This window comes from Eleutherodactylus coqui, chromosome 1 (genome assembly GCF_035609145.1).
Source record: "Eleutherodactylus coqui strain aEleCoq1 chromosome 1, aEleCoq1.hap1, whole genome shotgun sequence".
Taxonomy (NCBI): Eukaryota; Metazoa; Chordata; class Amphibia; order Anura; family Eleutherodactylidae; genus Eleutherodactylus; species Eleutherodactylus coqui.
In genome coordinates, this window is record NC_089837.1 from 323655001 (window position 1) to 323673869 (window position 18869).

The 18869-nt window shown below is 42.4% G+C and overlaps 1 protein-coding gene across 2 annotated transcripts in view; it reads right to left on the reverse strand.

Moving 5' to 3' along the window:
• Positions 1 to 265: 265 nt before the first annotated feature.
• The window catches only part of LOC136575422 (ultra-long-chain fatty acid omega-hydroxylase-like), a 162528-nt gene continuing 143924 nt past the window's right edge, over positions 266 to 18869 (reverse strand). For both annotated transcript variants that reach the window (XM_066575085.1, XM_066575084.1), the window contains exons 10-13: positions 11566 to 11699; positions 5518 to 5582; positions 5337 to 5419; positions 266 to 3855 (exon numbers count right to left, since the gene is read on the reverse strand). In XM_066575085.1, the coding sequence (XP_066431182.1) occupies positions 3684 to 3855; positions 5337 to 5419; positions 5518 to 5582; positions 11566 to 11699 (454 nt within the window). In that variant the 3' untranslated portion in view covers positions 266 to 3683. The remainder of the gene's footprint in view (positions 3856 to 5336; positions 5420 to 5517; positions 5583 to 11565; positions 11700 to 18869) is intronic.

Here is an 18869-nt window from a genome sequence, read left to right on the forward strand (position 1 = left end):
TCACGGGAAGTTCGTTCCGAATAACGAACACCCGAACATTTTGGTGTTCGCTCATCTCTATTAATAATGTTTAGTGAAGAACAACTCCAAGGCTTCAAACCTTGGCCTTTTAGTATTATTTCTACCAGTCCAACTTGTGTTTTCTTTCTCTCTTCATTTTTATACTGCATGAAGCATTTGATAATTAATTTAAACTTATTTAAACAATTTTTCAAACATGTGAGTGCAGAAATTTACAGTGAAGACCACTAATAGACAGCTGAAGTTACATTATATTGGACTTTATTATCATCATTACTGATTTGATAAAAAACAATAACAATCACATTTTTATTCATATTCATTGGGCATAATATATCAAATATTTAAGATTTTTAATAGGTCTTTTGCATTTGTATTTGATGCAGCAGAATTTTCTATAACTACATTTTAATAATGTATTAGTATCTCATTAGCTTTCACAAAACCTAAAGGACGGAAGTTAATCAGTAACTGAAGTTTCCATTTAATGGGGAAATTCAGCCCAAATCATTTTCAGACACGAGATGTAACATAGAAATTAAAAGCTTTTTATTCTGCTTCTTGTTTTGGGAATTTCCAGTGATATCTGTGTGTTGCTGAACGAGAACTGAGGTATCTTTGTATGGTGAATTTGAGTGGGCCTATTTGTAATGTCAGAAATGGCTCATACATCATTTCAATTATATTGTATTAACTTTATCCAACACATATACTTTGTTTCACTTTGTTTACATATCTTGCCAATTGACATCATGGAATAGTACCAAATTTACAGCTGAATAATGTTCATACTTCCCTTTTTCTGAGTGGTTTGAAACATGTCTTTTTTTGGCAATATATAACTGATCTGAAACTTAGGTGACATAAACAGAAACTCAACTGCTCATCAATCAGAAACCCATTTGTCCTTAGGAATGCAATGTAATTGTTTTGTGAACAGAGCAGCATAATGTGATGGTGAAGATGTAGTTGTGCCAGTTTTATTACCCAATTAGGGTACACTTTCAGCTTAGCTTAATTATGGAGGAAGGATGGGAAGGCAAGAAGCTGCCAAATGTGTCGGATGCTACTTCTCTCTTAAGAGAACAGTGGAGAATTTACTTCAAAATGGCCAACATGGTTTGGTGACACCTATATACATATGGAGGGCCCATCAGCTCCACAACCCCGACCCATCAGCTGAGCTGACCCCCACTCTCCGGCTCTGAGACCCCACTAACCGGCTGGAGCCCTCCAGACACCTCCTGCCACCTCCACATTCACCTGTTCACTGCAAGGGAACTCCAGAAAAAGAGGATACACAGGCACCACTGAATTACCAAGACTCGGCTATACACCTCTTCCCGTGATATCTCAGCACCTTTTCTCCAAAATATCACAGACTGTCAGTCCGCTGTCTCTAACACCATATCCTCCCGTTTTCTCAGACTCAACCTCTCAAAAACGGACCTTCTCATCTTCCCGCCCTCCGCCAGCTGACCTCCCCTCAACATCTTCGGGTCACATTGGATTCTGACCCCTACTTTTTCCCCCTTATTCAATCTCAGACACACCTTAAAAAAACGCACCTCTTCAAAGAAGCATACCAAATCTCTTAATCTAATACCCCATCCCCACAACATGTCCCCCTGCCCATTCCTATGGCTTCCCACATTTTCTTCTTTGCCTATCGTGCACATTTCCTGGCCCTGTACCTTCTCTATTATCCCCACTCCGTTTGCAAAAAAAAAAATGAATACCATATGTAATTTGCCATACTCTGTGTGCTCCCCCTTGTTTCATCTCTTGCACCTGGAACCTCCTGTATCACTCCCATCCCATTTGTATACCTCATGTCGTAGTATGTGTTTTCCTGTGCTTTGAAAGTGCCGTGGAATAAGTTGGTGCTATACAAATAAAGATTATTATTATGTTATTATTAGTTGCTTTAGATATAAACTTACTATAACTAATGAATGTACAAAACAGACTTTACCTAGGTTTCTATGAATATCTTAAGGCCCCCTGTCCACGGGCGTCATTTCGCCGGAGGTAAATCGCCGTCGAGTCACGCCGTCTGAAGCATTCCATAGTGTTGTTATGGAAAGCGCCTGCTCCCTGTCCTCGAGCAGAGAATCATTGCGATTCTCCACTTGCGGCTGGCAATTTGCAGCATGCTGTGAATTGCCGCGATTCTCCTCGGTCAGCCTATCTGTCAGATAGGCTGACCTGCAGAGATCCATCTGCAGGCTCCTGCTCCCGGGCAGCGGCTCCTGCGGCGGAGATTCCATAACCGCGGGATACCATAACGCCCGTGGACAGGGGGCCTAAGTCTGCATACATAGAAACCTTTCCTGTAGAATACCAGCTGTCTCTATTATCGACATTTGAAAATCCTCTTAATAATAACAAAATGGGAAATGTGACATCACTTTGGATGTGGTATGGACTCTTCTGGCATGCAAAGTATAAAAAATTTAAAATTGTTAAAATCAGATAATATGTCGTAAAACACAAATATGTAGCAGAGGCTAGACTTTCACAGAGGGACTGTATATACTATACTGACAATATGACCATTTATAAGGAACATGTCACCTTTCCACCGAACTTATCAGCTTTGTGGGCTCAAACAACATGCAGTCTTTTAATCTGCCAGGTACAAACAATTTCATACAAAGAAAAGGGGGTTGAAGATATAAAAAAAAAAAGTTTTTTTTTTAACCCAGGAACAGCACTTTTCCTATCCATGTACTATGTCTTGTACTGTAGAACCGGGATGAGCTGCAATACAGACACAATCCATGGACAGAAAAGCAGACCCTTCATATGTGGCACTCACTTTAGGCCACCTTCACACAGGTATTAAAAATCCTATGGAATTTATCCTAGCAGAATGTCTCTCAGCAGAATTGCTGCGGGGAGTCTGCAGTGTTTGCATACAAGCCATGGGGACGGAAGTCTCCTTTAGGTCAAATGCGCACAGGCAAAAATTCTGCGGCGGATTTCCCGTAGAATTTCCGCTCGTGCACGCTGCCATAGCATTGCATTAGATAATGCAATGCTATGCAGACAGCCGCAATTTGACCGTGTGAAATCTCGCGCAGTAAACAAATCGCGGCATGTCATATTTCTCACAGAAACACACAAACGTCACTAGTGACGCACCGGCTCCGCTTTGCGCATATACCGTCTGTCCGGCAGCCGGCACATAGAGTGGGGAGACGGTGGGAGCAGGTAAGCCACAGTTGTCAGTGCAGGGGCATTGTTCACATCCCGCTGCGAGAATTCTCGCAGCAGGATCCGACCAGGCCATCTGCAGGAGGCCTTACATGATGTGGACGACATCTGCGACGAATCAGCAGTGCTTTTAAAAAGAACACTTCAGATTCTAAATCCTCAGCATGTCTATTTATGGTGCGGAATTCAACCCTTGAAATACAAGTGTTGAATTCTGCACCATTTAGGTGCGGATTTGGCCACTGCAGATTTTCTGCAAAATCAGAATACAGTGATTCTGCGATGTGTGAAGATGGTTTTATACTAGTTCTGCTTACAATATGTCTGCCAACACTTTGTGAAGGTGACAGGTGATTCCAAGTAATAGAGTTTAATTAGTTGAATATAATGTTAAAATTGTTGTTCACAGTCCACTGTAAAGCTTTCCATCTTCTGCTGTATATTTAATGTTTTAGAGCTTCCACTTGAAGCCACAGCCCACCCTCTGCTCTTAAGATCAACTGAGGCTGCCTGCGGACTGACTTATTGGGATCCAAGGTCACCTTGAAGTTCAGAAGTGTAAGAGCAAGTACCACTTTCATTTCAGCCATTGCAAAGTTTTGGCCAATACAATTCCTGCAAATTAAAATACATATATATTATATTAATAAATATGGAAAAAACTGAATGTGGACTTTACATGATATTCAAACTTAATTCCTCTCTAAATATACTTGTTTGAAGCTGCATCCATTCGCAAATGTGGCATGAAATTTGATAAGCATACTGTGCATCTACTGCGTTGGGAGTATTTCATGATTTACCGCATATATACTGCATTCATAATTCAACGCAATCCAATGTCCATCTACTGTAGTTATGTGACGGATAGATTGAGAAACTGTATCAGCTTGTGAGAGCATATTCTAACGCACATCTGTAGGTTATACTTGACAAATTAGCCAAGTCTCATGCAGTAGCCCATACGAAAATGTATAGGGTAGGAGATTAAGATGATTTTGAAAACTAATTGGTAATGATAATGTAGCTTAGAATTTCTGGTGACGTATAAAACAACAAGAATGCATAGAGAACATACAGAAAATGAGTGACAAAGGCCAAACATAGAAATCATTTAACCCCTTGAGTGGCACGCCCGGAAATTTTCCGGGACGAGCTCCACTGCTCATAGCGACATAGCCCGGAAGATTAACGGGCTATGTATCACTATGGGAGCTGCAGAGCACAATGCCACAAGCTGTGACAGTGTGCTCTGCCTGCACAGACCCAGAGAGAACAAACCAAGGGCTTTGAAAAACCAGCAGAAGATATTGCCGATATGCCGGCAATTTCCTGCTTTGTTTACAGGTTGCCATAAGAAGCAAGCCGATGGTCTATGTGGCAGGGAGAGCTAGTGCTTGGCTGTGAGAGGACAGCTAGGTACTAACTCTTACAGCAGAGATCAGAGAAAACCTCCGATCTCTGCTGTGTTAACCCTTTACATGCTGCAGTCTATGTGACTGCAGCATGTAAAGGGCTGTCACTGCAGCATGTAAAGGGCTGTCACCATAGGACCCCCGGAATGTGATCAGGGGTCCTGATGGGTCCCTGTGGAAGTACCCTAAAGGGACAAAAATTTAAAAAAAAATAAAAAAAATTAAAAATTAAAAAAAGGAAAAAAATTATAAAAAAAATAATAAAAACATTTGTTTCCCTTTACTTTGAAAAAAATCAAAAATAGAATCACACATGTGGTATCCATGTGTCGTAATGACCCAGAGAAGGAAGTTAATGCATTATTTAACCCCTTAATGACACTGCCCCCTTTTTTTTTTTTTTCCCCATTTCTTTTTTTCTCCCCCCTGTTTAAAAAATCACAACTTGTCCCGCAAAAAACAAGCCCTCATATGGCCATGTCAATAGAAAAATGAAAAAGTTATGGCTCTTGAGACGCAACTGCAAAATTAGTTGAAATTCAATGATTAGACCATTTTAAAAAACCTGCCCTGGTGGGCACGACAGGGTGGTAGGAAACCCGCCACTCAAGGGGTTAAATATATACTGCAAAGATCTTAAATGGCTTGAAATTAGGATATATTAAACATTTTTAACTTTACCTAGGTCCCGCAGAGAATGGTACAAATGCATGTGAGGCTCTCTCTTTGTTTGAGTCTGGATCAAATCGATATGGATCATAGACCTAAAAAAAAAAAAATTCAAGTTCGCCTTTTTGAGAAAATGCTTTTGACTAGAGGCATTAAAAAATGTAAATCTAAAATAAATCAAAAACATTTGTACCTTTGGATTTGGCCAAACAGCGGGGTTTTGATGAGCTCCATAAATACTTATGACGCTGATGTTACCTGATTAAGACAAGCATTGTCAAGTTAGGGAAAAAAAGATCTGTATGCATAATAATTCAAATACGGTACAATATTGGCATAAATCTAATTTTCCATTTTCTGCAACGTTGATTACAGATTAAAAAGATCCTTTGGTTCAAAACCCCTGTTAATCTGGAATGTTATAGACTGAAATTATTTAGGGTAGAAAATGAAAAAAAAACTAAATAAAAACTTAAAAAATGTGGTTGCATAAATAAGCACACCATAATACTAATACTTGGTTAATGTGACCTTTGACTTTATGACAGCATTCAGTCTATTTGGGTAGGAATCTATTAGCATGGCACATCTTGATTTGACAATCTTTGCCCACTCTTCCTTGCAAAAGCACTCAATATCAGAGTCAGATTGTGAGGGCAGTTTGTGTGTAGCGCCCTCTTCAGGTCATCACACAGATTTTCAATGGGATTCAGATCTGGGCTCTTGCTGGGCCATTATAAGACATTGATCTTCTTCTGGTGAAGCCATTCTTTTGCTGATTTGGAGGTATGCTTTGGGTTGTTGTCGTGCTGAAAGGTGAAATTCCTCTTCATCTTCAGCTTTTTAGCAGAGGCCTGAAGGTTTTGTTCCAAAATGGACTGATATTTTAGAACTTTTCATAATCCCCACCCTGACTAAAGCCCCAGATCCAGCAGCATAAAAACAGCCCCAAAGCATAATGCTGCCTTCGCCATCTTCACTGTGGGTATGGTGTTCTTTTGATGATGCACAGTGTTGGCTTTGCACCAAACATACCTTTTGGAATTATGGCCAGAAAGTTCAACCATGGTTTCATCAGACCAGAACATCTTCTCTTTTGGCACATTTGATGTAGCTTTTGGCAAAACATAGCCGGGCTTGGAGTTTTTTTTTATTTGTGAGACAAAGCTTCCCATCTTGCCACCCTACCCCACAGTCCAGACAGATGAAGAATATGGGAGATGGTTGTCACATGCACTATACAGCCAGTACTTGCCAGGAATTCATGCAACTCCTTTAATGTTGCTGTACACCTCTTTGCCTCCTCCAGGACCAATTTTCTTCTTTTTTAAAATCAAGTTTCATTCAGCTCTTAGTAATGTCACTGTTGAGCCAAATTTAATCCACTTCTTGATGACGCCTTCACTGTGTTCCACGGTATATGTAATGCCTTGGAAATTTATGATCCCCTTCTCCTGACTGATAGGTCAGAAGTCAGAACTGATACTGAAAATGCTTGGGTGCTCGTTGCTCGAGTCGAACTTTCCGCGATGCTCGAGGGTTCGTTTCGAGTAACGAACCCCATTGAAGTCAATGGGCGATTCGAGCATTTTTGTATATCACCGATGCTCTCTAAGGTTTTTCATTGGTAAAAATCTGCAAAACCCAAGAAAGTGCTGGAAACGACACAGAAACGGATAGGGCATGCGAGGGGCAACATGCTGGGCTGCATTTCAGGTTCCCTGGTCCCACTATTCAGCCACAATAGCGGCAAGAGTGGACCCCCCCTACCAATTTTTACTTCTGAAAAACCCTCATTAGCAAGGCATACCTTAGCTAAGCACCACACTACCTCCAACAAAGCACAATCACTGCCTGCATGACACTCCGCTGCCACTTCTCCTGGGTAACATGCTGCCCAACCGCCCATTTCAGTAATAGTAGCAGTCAAGACAGGCCCCAGTAACAATTCCAAAGCAGCAGTATAGGGGGGGAGCACAGTATTAGTTCCATTTCAGTAGTAGTAGCAGTCTAGACAGGCCCCAGTTACATATCACTAGCAGCAGTATAGGGGGAGCACAGTGAGCGACTACTACCCCCAGCAGACACGCAGTAAACTGAACACGGTCACAGGCAGCCCAAAGATTTTTTTTCCCAATTTTTTTGAAAAAGCCCACTGCCTATATAGCCAGTATATCTCTTTTCCTGTACCCCTGTCCCTGCCCCACCAGTACTGCCCCTATACTCAGTAAAATGACTGCAGACTGAGGACGCTATGGTCTGCACGCCCGATATACAAAAAAAAAAAAAGTGCAAAACTGCTAAAAGCAGCCTCAACAGTACTGCACACGGTCAGATGTGGCCCTAAGAAGGACCGTTGGGGTTCTTGAAGACGAAGATAACAGCCTAACACTCTCCCTATAGCAGCTACAGCAAGACGGCACTTTCCCTAATGTTTCTCAGCGTGCATCTGTGGCGAGCCGCGGGCGGCCCCAGTTTATATACTCGGGTGTCACCTAATCTCCCCAGCCACTCAATGCAGGGGGGTGGGATAGGGCTGGAACTTCACAGGAGGAAGTTGTAATGCCTTCCCTGTGTTTCTATTGGCCAGAAAACGGCGCAAACTTTTCTGGGAAGAAAATGGAAGTGACTCGAACACCGCGTGGTGCTCGTCTCGAGTAACGAGCATCTCGAGTACCCTAATACTCGAACGAGCATAAAGCTCGGACGAGTATGCTCGCTCATCTCTAGTAGGAATCTATCAGCAAGGCACATTTTGATTTGACAATCTTTGCCCACTCTTCGTTGCAAAAGCACCCAAAATCAGAGTCAGATTGTGAGGGCAGTTTGTGTGTAGCGCTCTCTTCAGGTCATCAAACAGATTTTCAATGGGATTCAGATCTGGGCTCTTGCTGGGCCATTATAAGACATTGATCTTCTTCTGATGAAGCCATTCTTTTGCTGATTTGGAGGTATGCTTTGGGTTGTTGTCGTGCTGAAAGGTGAAATTCCTCTTCATCTTCAGCTTTTTAGCAGAGGCCTGAAGGTTTTGTTCCAAAATGGACTGATATTTTAGAGCTTTTCATAATCCCCACCCTGACTAAAGCCCCAGATCCAGCAGCATAAAAACAGCCCCAAAGCATAATGCTGCCTTCACAATCTTCACTGTGGGTATGGTGTTCTTTTGATGATGCACAGTGTTGGCTTTGCACCAAACATACCTTTTGGAATTATGGCCAGAAAGTTCAACCATGGTTTCATCAGACCAGAACATGTTCTTTCTCTTTTGGCACATTTGATGTAGGTTTTGGCAAAACATAGCCGGGCTTGGAGTTTTTTTTTTATTTGTGAGACAAGGCTTCCATCTTGCCACCCTACCCCACAGTCCAGACAGATGAAGAATATTGGAGATGGTTGTCACATGCACTATACAGCCAGTACTTGCCAGGAATTCATGCAACTCCTTTAATGTTGCTGTACACCTCTTGGCCTCCCGCAGGACCAATTTTCTTCTTTTTTTTTAAAGGGGTTGTCCCGAGGCAGCAAGTGGGTCTATACACTTCTGCATGGCCATAATAATGCACTTTGTAATGTACATTGTGCATTAATTATGAGCCATACAGAAGTTATAAAAAGTTTTATACTTACCTGCTCCGTTGCTGGCGTCCTCGTCTCCATGGTGCCGACTAATTTTCGCCCTCCGATGGCCAAATTAGCCGCGCTTGCGCAGTCCGGGTCTTCTCCTCTTCTCTATGGGGCTCCGTGTAGCTCCGTGTAGCTCCGCCCCGTCACGTGCCGATTCCAGCCAATCAGGAGGCTGGAATCGGCAATGGACCGCACAGAAGCCCTGCGGTCCATGAAGACAGAGGATCCCGGCGGCCATCTTCAGCAGGTGAGTATGAAGACGCCGGACCGCCGGGATTCAGGTAAGCGCTGTGCGGGTGGTTTTTTTAACCCCTGCATCGGGGTTGTCTCGCGCTGAACGGGGGGGGGGTTTAAAAAAAAAAAAAACCCGTTTCGGCGCGGGACATCTCCTTTAATCAAGTTTCATTCAGCTCTTAGTAATGTCACTGTTGTGCCAAATTTAATCCACTTCTTGATGACGCCTTCACTGTGTTCCACGGTATATGTAATGCCTTGGAAATTTTTGATCCCCTTCTCCTGACTGATAGGTCAGAACTGATACTAAACAATTAGATCCCTTTGATAGATTGTAAGCTCTTTACGGACCATCGTTTTTACTAAAAATGCAACTAAGAAAACGTCAGAAAAATCCAACTAAAAGAGCTGAACTTTTATATTGGGTAAATCAGAATCACTTTAAATAATGGCAGCGGAGTACTGACTACACAACCAAAAATGGCAACAGCACGCAAAATAAATTTACTATCACAGGTATACATACCTATAATCTAACCACATTAAATAATGCAAGGTTCTTAGTATATAATTTGATCAAATTACATTGGCCCATCTACCAACGTCCAGGTGACCAAACTCTCAGATGGGTCCTAACATTAATACCAGGTGGTGTATCTTAACCTGGGAAAGCTGAGTTCCTACCTCTCAGAATGCTCCTCTCTTGGGACTAAGCCTACAAATAAAACTAGGAAGGGTAGGATACTATATAGATGTTCCAATAGGAGGGACAGAAGCTGCCCATTTACCTTCTGTCCCTCCTATTGGAACATCTATATGGTATCCTACCCTCCCTGGTTTTATTTGTAGGCTTAGTCCCAAGAGAGGAGCATTCTGAGAGGTAGAAACTCAGCTTTCCCAGGTTTTGATACACTACCTGGTATTAATGTTAGGACCCATCTGAGAGCTTGGTCACCTGGACGTTGGTAGATGGGCCAATGTTATTTGATCAAATTATATACCAAGAACCTTGCATTATTTAATGTGGTTAGATTATAGGTATGTATACCTCTGATAGTAAATTTATTTTGTGTGCTGTTGCCATTTTTAGTTTCTGCTTCTACTGTATGTTGCAGCCATGGTTTAACGTGCAGCTATACATTTCTATTGGGATATATTTCCAATGGTTAGTGTTGACCCCTTTTTCCCTTTCTGTACTGACTACACAAAAACAATTTAACATGGGTGAATAGACATTTTATATCCACTGTAGGTGATAAGATCTTGATCGGAGGGGGTATGCCCCCCTCTCCCACCCGATCATTAAAACGTAAGGGGTCGTGCAAGTTTCATTCATCTCTAAGAAACTGCTGAGTAAAAAGTACTCAACCACCTCCAGCACACCCATACAAATGAATGAAGAAGTTATGCAGAAACGTGACCGCAGCTACATTTTTAGGAGGGAACTCAGGACCCCTGTTCTCTTGACCATAGGGCATTACATCCCAGGAGATAGATCCCACAGATCAGACACTTGTCTGTTCTGTGAATAGTTGCAATCAAAATTATTCAGCTCCCGTTGCAAATTAGATTTGGATGACAGCCACTGAATGACAGCTGAGTGCTGCCTGTGATTGGTCCCTGCGCTCAGCCAATCAGAGGCAGCCCTTACAGCTGGTGGGGATTTTAAATCCCCGCCTGCTGAAATCACTTCAGTGCAGTTCAGGAGGACAAGCGGCTAGACAAGCCTGAGCTCTGGCAGCGGCAGAGAAATGAGTATATATTTTTTTACACATTCTAGGGATGATTTTGAGGGAAGGGCTTATATTTAAAGGCCTTCCCCAAAAATCACTGCAGGGGTTGCCAGCAGCCCATTGCTTTCAATGGGGCTGCAGAAGCGCAGGCCTTATTGAAAGCAATGGGAGAACATCGCGCTCCTTTGCCACAGCTGTGACAGCTGTGGTAGAAGAATTCTTCATGCCCGCGGGCAGTCCCCTTGTCACTGGACACTGTGACAATGCTGTCACAGTGTTCAGTGATGAGGGGACTCCCCGCAGAGAGAAATCCTCGGCCACAGCTGTGCCAGAGGATCGCGATCCTCTCTGTATGTTCCCAATGGGGCTGACGCTGCTGCCGCCGGCCCCATTGGCCACAGCTGCAGCAGGGGATACCGGGCACCGCACTTTATGTGCAAGTTTTTAACACAGCCAAGTGCTTTTTTTCAACGTGACACCTGCTTCAGTCACGTGAGTTTTTGTGCGCATGCGTTTTGCGCGAAAAATGTGCAGCAAACAAACGCTTGACTGACTGAGCGCTTACACAGTCATGACAGTATTGCATATATCCGTATTTGCAATGACCATTTTATTTCTAAAAGTTCATGTGATACAGTACTAGAATATACCTTTTGGAAGGACTTTCCCATCAGGCATTGTAATATCTTCGGTACATTGTCTAGACACAGCTGGCACTGGGGGATGTAATCGGAGGCTCTCCTTAATACACATGGTGGTAAATGGCATCTGAGACAAGTCATCCCTACAGTGGAAAATTAATGGCACAATTGCATGAAGAGAACAACTTCAAAAATCACAAATAAAATCAGGTTGACTAGTATTTCCTACATTATATTGAATTCTAATATGCTGAAGAAACAGTTTGTGCTCAGATACAGACATGTTCATATATTCATTTTCTAAATTAGTGATTTAAAGTTTTAGCAAAAAAAAATCTAAAATTAAAGGGGTAGTCCGAGTTTCTTTTTTTTTATACTTGCCTCTCCCCCATTCCCCAGCACTGTTGCCTTTCTTATGTAACACTTTCAGGCTGCAGCAGCCTGTTTAAATGACCTACTGGCCTCTTGCAGCCAATCACAGCGCTCGATCACTGAGCTCTGACACTGGCTGCAACAGCCTGTAACTTCCCATATACAGGTTGATTCTGAGTCTGTTTGATACTATTACATGATCCTTACCACTGCAACTGTCAAGAGGGGGACACATGTGAGAGAAACCATAGTGACTATTAAACACCATCTTGTTTCTCTTCCACTTTCTAACTTACTTGACACAGGTATACAGATATTTTTGCTCAGAAGATTAGAAGGCCCGAAGAAGAAAAAACTGCAATCGACTTTCTCTCACACAAATGTGTAGCCAGACAGCTGACTAAATATGGACTTTGTTTTAGAAATGTACTAGCAAATAGAACTCTTTATCATCTGTGTTGCTTTATTTGATTTTCTATACATATATAAACCTTAACCAAGTTTAGGAATACTTATAGATTACCAGTTTACGATTTTACACAGTGCGGGACTAGAAAGAAGAGGTTTGCCCAGAGACCGACGTCAATGCACTTGCCAAGTTTTTTCCTCAGTAATAACAAGTCATAACAAGTTATGCATATGCTAAGTCAGGTGACCTTTTAATGTATTTGTCTTAAAGGACTATAAATTCTTTGGATGGTTAACTAATAAACTGAATAATTAGCGATTTACACAAATGCTGTGTGACATGTCAGTGATTCTCCGAGCTGCTCAAATTGTAACCCTTAATTTGAAAAACAAGAATATACCTTTAGTGCTCCATTGTGCTGACACACAGGCACTCGTATTACAGCTGCTGATGATCGCACAGCTCATGACAGTTGGAGCGCGGTAATTTGCTAATTTGGGAGTGAAATAAAAAAATAATGAACTTGTAAAAACTTTATTTTATATTTTATTTACATTGAACAGTAGTGGAATTTACAAATTATTTGGTTTTAAATATTGTATCTGGCAAATGTTGACCTTCGCTATCCACACACTGCTGCATACGTTTTCTGAAGTTCTCATGCACTCTTTCAAGCATGTCGACTGGTATTCTGGCAATCTCAGCGTCAATATTGTTCCTTAGGTCTTCCAGGGTGTTGGGACGGTTGCAATACACCTTAGACTTCAGGTAACCCCAAAGGAAAAAATCGCATGGGGCTAAGTCTGGTGAGCGTGCCGGCCAGTTAAGATCACCCCTCAGAGAGATAAGCCGTTCAGGAAACGTTTGCCTCAAAAAATTCATGGTAACTCTCGCTGTGTGCGCAGTGGCACCATCTTGTTGAAACCATGTATCCTCTAATTGCATTGCCTCGAGTGCTGGCTGGAAAAAATCCTGCAGCATAGTTAAGTAACGTTTGGAATTCACAGTTGCCGGAAAAAAGTAAGGGCCAATGATGCCTACTGGTGATAAGGCGCACCACACAGTGACGCGGTCCGAATGCAGAGGTCTCTGGTGAACTTCTCTGGGGTTTGTATCGCTCCAGTACCGCATGTTTTGTTTGTTTACACACCCACTGAGGTGAAAATGTGCCTCATCAGAAAAGAACACAATTGCGTCACGAGGTATGGTTGCAAGCATGTCTTCACAAGATGTTCGTCGTGTAACATAATCCCGTGCTGACAAATGTTGGACCACGCACATTTTATACGGGTGAAAATTCAGTTCACTATGAAGAATTCGGTGGAGAGAACGTCTTGAAATGCCAAGAGCAAGTGCTTGCTTCCAAGCAGAGCATTTCGGAGATTGCAATACTGTTGCTCTAACTCGTTCGATGTTTTGTGGTGTTGTAACACTTCTCGCAGGTCCTCTTCGTACAGATGACACATTCCCTGCTGTTCTGAATGCATTTACCCAATTTACAACTGATAGCCGTCCAGGAACACGTCCACGTGGGGGAACAGCGAATCGCAAACGAAAAGCACGTTGCATTGCAATGATCGAGTGGTTATTTGAAAAATACGCTTCAACACAAAATGAACGCTCCTCACGTGTCCACTGCATGATGGCAACTGAAAAGCAGCTGCAGACAAACTTCCCGTCAGCCACTAAGCAACGCCCACTCTCCCCTCTCTTCGACCAACAGCGCTGCCACAACCTGCAATTCAAAAAAGCAACACCCTGGAAGACCTAAGGAACAATATTGACGCTGAGATTGCCAGAATACCAGTCGACATGCTTGAAAGAGTGCATGAGAACTTCAGAAAACGTATGCAGCAGTGTGTGGATAGCGAAGGTCAACATTTGCCAGATACAATATTTAAAACCAAATAATTTGTAAATTCCACTACTGTTCAATGTAAATAAAATATAAAATAAAGTTTTTACAAGTTCATTATTTTTTTATTTCACTCCCAAATTAGCAAATTACCGCGCTCCACCCTGTAATAGAGAAGATCGCAGATCATCCTCCTGCCTGTATATCTATTGTATAACCTTAACTAATGCTGAGCTGATGCATCATGGAATTGACTGAAAGTAAAAAAATCTTACTCTCAAGATGATGTTTCATTAGCATCAGACATGAGGGCTGCACTGCAGGGAAGTGGCCAGAATACACAGAGGGCACCTCTACTCAATTATGTTTTTCTGTACTCCAAATATAATGGAAACAAACGGGAACTTTATAAACCTGACTATGTCCGCACGGCGCATTAAAGCACCGCGCCTCAGCACAGATACAAGGGGGACATTGTGTCTATACAAGGACATGCCGGCTGTGTAACCTGAGATGCTACATAAAAACGCAAGAAGCACAAAGGGACAGTGACCTGTGAACTGGGAACAGGACTCACAGACAGACATAAATCATGACTGACAAATGCTCAAAACACTCACCAGCATAACTGCACACATAGCCAGATGGAATAATTATAGAATGAATGTACAAGGTATTAGTTTGTATTTTGGCTAAGATACTTAAGCCCGCAAGCCCACTTCAAGGGTCTTTGTTGCCTCGCGGGTCCCTACTCTAACGAGACAACTTCCATATGATACCAGCCTGCAAGAAGGGCGATCGTCCCAATAAAGACGACCCCACACTGGAACCAATGGACCTAACTACGCAAGGTGGAAAATGAACCAAAGCAGGACACAGTTCACCAACACAATAGGGATAGCATGCAACACAGAACAGGACTGTTCATACTTAGTGTCTGGCTACCTGGGCAGACCCACAGAACACATCACTGTTCCCACACATAATCACTGAACATGCCTGTTCACATCTGATGTCCTGCCACCTGCACAGTGAACACGACACTGTTCACATCTATACACACACGACACATAGCAGGCATACAAGAAACCCAAAACCCTAGAGTAAAGGGACACCAGCTTTCTCTTCCAGAGGGACTGGTATAAATATGCAGCAAACCAGTGGAGATTAGCTGGCTGGAGAGCCACACCTAGCAAGTACAAGCATGCCACATGTGAAAATGTGCTCCTGGAAACCTATAGTACTACAGGTCACAGCAGCACAAACTAACACTGACACTAAAGACACAAAAGAAGTGAATGGCCCAGTTTGTTTTAATACTGTCACAGAACCACCCCATCCTTCCCTGGTGTATCACACAGCGTGTATAATAATGCTGTATAAATGTTCTCTGATGCTACAATGCATCAGTCAGGAGTGCAGGCTACTATACTTCAAACTGCGGCTAGCGAATACCTGTTGATGCCTTACCAGTCATAAAATAGTATTAGAAAATATGCTGAAAAAATATGCACAATATGTAAAAATCATTTAGAAGGTACAACTGATGGTTAAAGGGAAACCGTCATATTGAACATGCAGTTCAATCTGTCAGCAACATGGTATAGACCAGGATGAACTGAGTATATTGATACAGTTGCAAGAAAAAGTCTGATTACCTAAGCCACAATTATAGACAAATACAATCTAACTAAACTAATAACACACAACCAGTTGTGCCATTGAGTAAACTGAGTAAACATCCTCAGTGCAAGGTAGGAAAGTCAACCCTTGAATTTAATAACCTGTAACTCCCCTTTGGCAGCAATTGCAACCCCCAGCTACAAGTAACATTTGAACAATATTGATGAGGAATTTTAAATCTTTCTATCCTGCAAATATTTCAGTTTATCAATATTTCTGGGATGCTTTGTGCGTAACACATTATGCCACAGCATATGACTAGGTTTAAGGACTAGTTGGCTATTTCAAAGCACAAAATCATTTTTAACTATCCTTTAGTTGATTTAGGGTGAATGCAGAATGCCGGGTCGGATTCCAGCTGCAAGATTCTTGCAGCGGGATGTGACCCGTGCCCCTGCAGTTACTCCCGGCTTACCTGTCTGGAGTCTTTGCAGTGCTCTACGGATGTGGCGGCTTGCGCATAGCCACACATGCGCAGTGCAGAGCACGGCACACCAGCAATGATGCAGTAGTGCGAGCCTCTTCGAGGCTCACACTGAAATACAACATGGTGTGATTTTCTTATCACGCGAGCTTTCCGTGATCACAATCGCGACTGTCTGTATAGGATTGCATTAACCAATGCAATTCTATGGCAGCGTGCAACGGCGGAAATTCCACGTGAAATCTTGCCACGGAATTTCCACCCGTGTGCATTCAGCCTTACTTGTGTGCTTTGTGCTATTGTCTTGTTGCATAACTTAACATCTCTTCAGCTTGAGGTTATGAACAAGTGTTTTTACACATTTTCCTATAAAATGTTTTCATACACCTTAGGATTTTCCCCCTCATTGATCCCAAGGCATTGTTGGTCCTGAGGTAGCAAAGCAGCCCCAAACTAGCTGTGGTGAGATTTAGATGTTGCTGTACAGGGTTGCTTTTCTTTTAAACATAGTGTTGCACATTCATGCTAAAAACCTGCACTTTTGTCTCAGCTGTCCTGACAATTTTCTCAGAAGCACTGGAAATCATCCAAGGAGTCTTGGCAAACTTGAAACAGGCTGCTATGTGTTTTTGTTGTTTTTTTTTTTTAAACTTGAGCAGCTTCCTTCTTGGTGTCTATGAACACTGTTTTTGTTCAGTGGTTTCCTGATAGTAGACATGCGATAATTACTTACCATTACCTTGAGTTTCCAGAACCCATGACAGCACCAGAGAGAGAGAGAGTGCAAGACAGTTTGTCCCATAGCTGGACCCAGAGCAAATAAATAAGAACACTAACTTTTTCCTTCAGCGAACTCGAGTAGTCAGGCAGGAGCTGTATGTACTACATAAATACATATGTTCATGAGTTCTAGAAAATGAAATTACTGGTGAAAATATTTTTTTTCCTTCACCAATGATAGCACCAGAGAGAGAGATACTGAGCTGCGGACCCCTGATCAACTATTAATGACTTTAATACTCAGGTCATCAATACTCAAAGTCCTAGACACCCCTTTAATGTAATCAGAAAACATGATCATGACAATCAGGATTCTAACGGAGGTAGAAGGTTCAAAAGGGGACTTGATTAATGCATTAAGTTTACCCAGGTTAATGTCCTAAGGAGGGACTAAAGCTCCATTTACGCGCAAGGATGTTCGCTCAAAATTCGGTCAAAAGATAGGATGATTGAGTTTGAGCAATTCTTTTGCATAAGCTGCTAATGGGCACTAATGCCCATTAGTAGCTTATTAACTTCATTTGCATGTAAATGAGCCTCCCTGCACTGTATGCAGAAAACAGCAGGTGGTCTGTTATCCACATACAGACCCTTTGTCCTGCCACAGGACTGCAGCTGAATACAATGTTATCAGTGCTCCCATGGAGAAACGCAGTATTCGCTCCCTGCTATCAGCTCTCCGTTTGAACGATGGATTTTAGGCTGAACTAAAAATCATCGTTCGGCCGGAAAGCAAACGATTAGGATCGACATACGGACAGTTTAGGGAACTAGTAGTTAGTATTTCTTTGAAAGCTTGGAGATGAATGTAAGTTATAGAGGATCTAAAAAATACATTTTTACCATATTGTAGTGTAAATATTTGCAGTAATTTTTCTTAATTCCTGAGGATGTTTTTACACAGGATGACCTGTAGGGCGCAGATGCCTAACTGGTCCATTCCACTGAATTGCTCCGATGCATTTACCTAAGCTAGAAATCATCTTTTGAGAGAATTCATTATCAGCTGGATTTTCCTCTCAAGTTCCATAACCTCGAGAGAAAACTGGAAACCTAGGAATACAGAACTAGTGTCCCTTTAACACGAAGAAGACAGCCGTACTTCAAGACGGACGACTCCCCCGCAGCTCTGAAGAAAGAACACATGACGGGCAATGAAGCCGGTCACATGTTCTTTCCTCCGGCGCTGCAGAGGGACATCCGTCCTGAAATGCGGCCGTATCCTACCTGCAGTAACACGGGTTCCAATGCGCCCGTGTGACTAAGCTCTCTATGTGAAACACTGATCAGGAGTGTTTAGGCGTAACGAGAAGTGAGCGAACTGCTGCTGATTTTCATGCAGACTGAAATTGAGCAGCAAACAAAAAGCAAATGAAAAGTGCATGATGGCTCACATTTAGAGGTAACTATTGTTGCGCACTTTCGTTCATTTGAACACATTTTGAGAGACAATTGTCACCTGTAAGTGGGCCCTATGTCTTGGGACAAGGGGTCCGATACTTCCAAAACCATTTGGGATTTTCGCACTGATTTAACTTCCAGCCATTAAAAGAAAAGTCTCTTGGGCTAAAAGGGTGTAAATACTGTATTGCAACCATTGCCCATTCTTCACTGTCCTGAATGCTTTTAAACCAAACAGATTTATCTTAACGTTGCCTCCAAAGACAATTTTTTTAAGGCCTCACCTAATAGACGAAGGCCTTATTCACACGAGCGTATATACGCAGCTAATGTAGCTGTGTCAAAAATTGCGACCATGTGAAGCATTTGATTCCAATGTATTCATTCAC